The sequence below is a fragment of the Gymnogyps californianus genome, chromosome 8, assembly GCF_018139145.2.
Source record: "Gymnogyps californianus isolate 813 chromosome 8, ASM1813914v2, whole genome shotgun sequence".
Taxonomy (NCBI): Eukaryota; Metazoa; Chordata; class Aves; order Accipitriformes; family Cathartidae; genus Gymnogyps; species Gymnogyps californianus.
Genome location: NC_059478.1, coordinates 6,304,095 through 6,309,485, shown reverse-complemented (window position 1 = coordinate 6,309,485; position 5,391 = coordinate 6,304,095). Strand labels below are relative to the sequence as shown.

At 65.2% G+C, this 5,391-nt stretch overlaps 1 protein-coding gene across 1 annotated transcript; it reads right to left on the bottom strand.

The window, feature by feature from the left end:
* IER5 (immediate early response 5) lies at positions 1-1,537 on the bottom strand. The gene has a single exon (XM_050900602.1). It carries the CDS (start codon positions 1,464-1,466, stop codon positions 696-698), a length of 771 nt encoding a protein of 256 aa, XP_050756559.1. The 5' UTR covers positions 1,467-1,537; the 3' UTR covers positions 1-695.
* Between the last annotated feature and the right edge of the window lie 3,854 nt (positions 1,538-5,391).

The window sequence follows — 5,391 nt, the reverse complement described above, 5'->3', positions numbered from 1 at the left end:
AGTTGAAAATATTTAATACGTGTTGTACACGTAGAATTACATTTTATACAAAACAAGATACATCACCGAAGGAGAACACTGTACAAAAATCCCTACGGGAGCCCCAAGCCTTTATACAACAAAGACCAGGAGTTACCAAGCCTAACAAACAGGCTCCAGGACTTTCCGTCAGAGCATCTGTAAACTTCGTTTCTCTCAATAAACACTTTTAAAAAGCACCATGTAATAGTTCTGACCTAAACCTTTCCAAAATAGAGACTTTATTTAATAAACTTAATACTTTCCAAGCTTAAAATATTATCCGGTGGGAGCGCCCCCGCTGTCGGCGGCAACCGGGAAGCCTCCCCCGGGCGGCGGCCCGGCCGGGAAGGGGAATTCCGGGAGGGCAGGGCCGGGGGCGCTCCCGGGGCGGGTGCCGGCAGACGGGACCCGGGGTGCCGGCGGCGGGCGGGGAAGGGGGAAGTGCTGCTGCCGCCCCGCGGTCCTTCCCCTACGGCAGGGCAGGGCGCCGGGACTCGCCGGCGCCGGAGCCCCGCGGCGCTGCCGCTGCGGCGGGCGCCCTCCTCCGCCGGGCCGGGGGTGTGGGAGGAGCGGAGGAGGGGGGTGTGTGGGGGGGTCACCTCTCGGTCCGGCCGCCCGTCCGTCCGGCGGGCCCCCCTCCCCGCGGCGGAGGGCGAGTCTCTGCGGCCCACGCGTCAGAAGGCCACGATGGCCGTGCTCCAGGGGTTGAGGGTCCGCAGCACCGGCTCGTCGCAGCAAATCTGTCCCGGTTCGGCCGTCGCCTCGGCGGGCGTCGTCGTCGCCGGCTCGCCGCTGTCAAGAGGCGCCCGCCGCCGGCCCTTGGGCTCCTTGCTGAGCAGTCCCGAGAAGCTGGAGCCGAAGATGCTGATGAGGCTGGCCACGTTGCCCGTCTCCATGTCCTCCTGCTCGCCCGGCGGCGGGGGCGGCGGCTCCTCCTCCACTTCGCGGCGGGGCTTCTTCACCGGGGAGCCCGCCTGGCCCCGCTCGCCGGCGCTCCGCTTCCGGGGGCAGTGGGGCGGCGGGGGCGTCGCGGCCCCCGCGGCGGAGGCGCAGTCCGCGCGGTTCTCCTCGGCGCCCGCCGCCGCGCAACAGCAGCAGCTGCTGCAGCCGCAGCAACAGCGCCGCGGCCGGGGGCCCTCGCAGTCCGCGCCGGGCAGCCGCGGGCCGCCCCTAACCGCCTCGTCCTGCGGGGGCGGCGGCGGCGGCTCGCCGGCCGCCCAGGCGGTGCTGCAGGGCGGCGGCTCCTCCTCGGGGGGCCCGGAGGCGGCGGGGGGCGGCTCGGGCGGGCAGCCCGGTTCACTCAGGTAGACCTGCCGGGCGCTGCGCAGCACCAGCGACACCAGGAGGTTCTTGTGGAGCTTGAGGCCGCCGCGCTGGCCCCGCGCGCTGTAGATCTTGCCCAGCGAGATGCTGACGATGCGGTGCGCCTCCAGCTTGAACTCCATGGGGGAACGGGGGCGAGGGGAGGTCGCCGGGCCGCGGGGAGCCGTGCCGTGGGGAGCCGCGCCTGCCGCCTCCGCCCGCAGCCCCTGCTCCGCACCCTTCTCCTTCGCGCCGCCGACTGAGGCGAGCCCACGCGCCCGGTCGGTTTTTATACCGCCCCCGCCTCGGCCAATCAGGGCGCCCCGCCGGCCGCTCCAACCGGCGGCTGGCCCCCGCGCGCCCGCGCCGGCCAATGGCGAGGCAGGGGAGCGGGTTCGAAAGCTCGCCCCGCGGAGAGGGCTCTTAAAGTGGCAACGCCAGCACACAGGTGGTGGTGGGGCCCTCCCGGCGGCAGCGGCCGGGGGACAGCAGGCAGGGCTGCAGCAGCACCCCAGCTCTGCAGCACCCCAGCTTCACTGCACTCCACATTGGCTTGATCAGGCCGACAGGCAGCAGTGGGAATTTTGGCCAAAACAATTGAAACATTTCTGGGGGGGGAAAAAAAGAACCCAAACCAAACCATGAGCAACCCCTGTTTTGTGCAGGTTAGAAGCGTTTCCCCCAATTTCTGACATCTCGTGTCAGAGAAGCAACTGGTGTTGGTGTTGGCTGGAGGGGGAAGTGCACCTTTGAGCACTTCAAGGAAAACCTGCCCTGACGTTGAGCAGAAAGCCATCCCTGCCCAGCTGCCAGGTGGAGATCTGCTCCAGGGGTCTGGCAGCGAAGCTCGCAGAAAGCCCAGGATAGAAGAGGAAGATCCACGACGGGGACGGGAAGGGCTACAAGGGAGGATGGGGGAGGAACAGAGGCCACTAGCATCTCCAGGGGTGATGGGGACCACGGCAGCCTGGAGCACTTTGTGTGGGAACTGAAACCTCGCTCTGCTGTAGCTGTGAAACCCGGTGGCAGGGCCAGCCTGGTGGCTGGGGGCCGCAGGGGACAACCCACCCACCCCCCCAGACACAGCTCCAGGCGCCAGGGCTCTGAGAAAGCTCGGGGGGTGTTTCAGGGCTTGGAATGGGGACCCTCCTTCTTCCACCGAGGAGCAACCACCGTCTGCAAGGAGCCAACAAGTGAAAGGGCCCCAAATTAAGGAAGTTCAACGTGCTGCCCCGCAGTATCGGTTTCCGTTTTCAGCTGACACACAACAACTCGCTTCCATCCCTTTTTTCCCAAGGGATTCATCCGCAGACCCCCCCAGAAGGAGAGCCGCAGCCTGTCGTGATGCTTTATTGGCAGGAACTGCCACCATGCCCTGGCTTGCTGGAAGGACAAGGGGGTGGCTGGTCACAGCGGTAACAAAAACCAGGTGAAGATTCAGCCACATCAAGACATAGTTGACATAGCAAGAGCCTTCTCCCCTCAAAAAAACCCACACTCAGACCAAATGCATGTTTTCCTCCTGCTCAAACGCAGCTGGAAAACGTCAAATGCCTCTCTCTGGATGTTGAACACAACGGCACGTCAACCTGGGGGCTGACATCTCAAAATGTCCACCTCCTCTTGCACAAACCTGCCACGCTCCATCTTAAACGACCAGATCGGAGCACGCTCAACCGCACAGCCAAAACACCGGCCAAAAACAGCTGGTCCCGGCTTTCCCCCTGCCCATGCCGGGGCGAGCCTCTCCCGGCTGCAGAGAGCAGGGCTGTCCCCAACACGCCCGGCGTGGGAGGCCGAAGGGACGCAAGCCCCGGCGGTGGGAACCGAGGGTTTCCAGACCCGCCGAACCTGCTCCCCGCGCCTCAGAGGGCTGGCAACACCCTGGCCTAAGCCCTCAGGTCAGTCTAACCAGCCGGGGCAGGTCTGGGCTCGGATGTTTGGGACGGCAGTCATGCCTCCTCGCCCGCAGCCGGCACGTCTGCCCGCCACCGGTGCCCGCTCTGCAGCACTGACGTTCGGTCGTGCCCCTGCGAAATGGCTTGTGCATCACCAGGCGCGTTGCTCCGGGACTGCTGTTTGCAGGATCCGGGCACCCGCGTCCTCAGCAGAGGTGACCCCAGTTAGAAGGACAAAGCCGGGTTTGATACATCTCAGCTGGGTATATTCCCGACTCGGATGCAGATGAAGAGCCACTCCACCGGCTGGAAAAAGCCGAACGCGGGTGGAGGAGACACGGCGGGGGAACTCCGCTGAGTAAAGATGCCTGGATCTGAGCGGACCGACCTGTTCAGCCACTCACCGCCTCACCCCGATGGCATGAGGCACCATTACTCTCTGGTCGCCGCGTTTTGGCTACCTACCCTGCCTAGGAGCGGGCAGGCCGGCAGTCTCTCCTCTGCCCTGGCCAGGGATAAGCACGATGGGCACGGGTACCGAGCAGTCCCTCACCCCTACTAGTGCTCAGACAGGGGACTTGGAGAGCCGGCAGGGAGGAGCAGAGGTGCATGCCATCAGGCGGCAGAGCTAGTACCCGGTACCACCGGTTTCACCCACCCAACACCGCGCCCGGTGTCAGGCACAACCAGCGGCACGTGTGATTCCCAGGGCGCCAAAGCCCTGTCTTGACATCTGCCCTGCCCCTGCCTGTGTTTCATGCCCTTCGCAAAGAGATGGGAGGAGGATTGCTTTCCCAGGGGTGGCCGTCCAAGAGGAAGGCAGGAGGAGAGGACCGGCGGCAGTGCAGGCAGAAGCCGTCCGGCAGCGCGCAGGCAGCCCGTTTAAGCCAGGCAGTATTTTGGTGGCAGCCCTGCCTTTCCCTCCCAGGCTGATGTCATGCTTTAGTAAGTTTGAGGCAGAGTCACATGGCAGCTTCTGAGGTCAGCGCCTGGGGTGGCTTTGTTGTCTGTCTGCCTGCCTGCCTGCCTGCCTGCCTGCCCTCGGCTCCTGCCTGCACCCGGAGCCGGTCCCCGCTGGTGGGTGACCCTGCTGGGGTTGCCCTCTGAGCAGGGCATCTCCAGGATACCCACGTCTCGGCATCTCCGGGATACCCACGGCTCGGCACGGCATGGGAGCTGTCGCCTTGGTGGGGCCGGCATCCCGGACAGTCGGACGCGCCTCATGTCCGTCCGTCTGCCCACAGAAGGGGCATTGCCCCCCATCCCTGCGGGTCGGGGGGGGGATACAGGAGAAGGCAGCGGAGGAAGGGGTGTGATGGGGTGCTCTAATCTCCACATGTGATCTAACCGGGCTGGAAGGGGTTTGAGGAACAATTAACAATCCTCTGGCTCAGCTGCTGTTTCCCGAAATAGCTCTGGCAGGAGGAGGAGGGAGGACGGGCTGGCAGACAAAGGTGGCCTCTCCGCCAGCAAGCTGCAGCCGGCGGCGCGGCTGGCAAGCCGGCGGAGGAGGCAGCCCCGGAGGCCGAGCAGCGGGGAGCCCGCGGCCCCACCTGGAAAGGAAAACAATGCGAGATAAAAGCAGCTCGGGGCAGGAAGCAGCTTGTGGTACAAATAATAATTGCAGAGGGCTGCGCGCACCACCGGGTTTTTTGGAGGCGTTTAAAGCCGCCTTCGATGGTCGGCGCCGGGAAGCTCGTCGGGGATCCGCGCGGCTGCATCTTGGCCGGGAGGAGCGGCGTGGGCTGCTGGGGCTGCGTGCCGGCTGCCTGCATCCCCACCTAGGGCAGCAAAACTCCGGCCGGGGTCCTCCCGCTGTCGTGTCGTGTGTGTGTCGTCCCCCTCCCGGCCCCCAGCCGCAGCCCACGCAGCGGCGGCGTGGTTGGGGGCCGTACCGGCACGGCCATCTGGCACGCAGCGCACGGCCGCCCCGACCTGCGGCGGTGGGGCTGAGGATGTGGTTAGCAAGATCCTGTTTCGACAGCAGCGCCTGTCGTCGTCCCCCCCCCGCCCCAGCCAGCCCCTCGCTGTCACCAAATGTGTGGCCCAGGCCCCAGGGGGAAGCCAGCTGCAGCAAAGAGGTGGAAAACCCTCTGGGTAGGACAGACGGTGAAATTAGGGTCTCCTCAAAGCACAGGCTGAAGTCATCCATCACTTCTCTTGGCTGTCC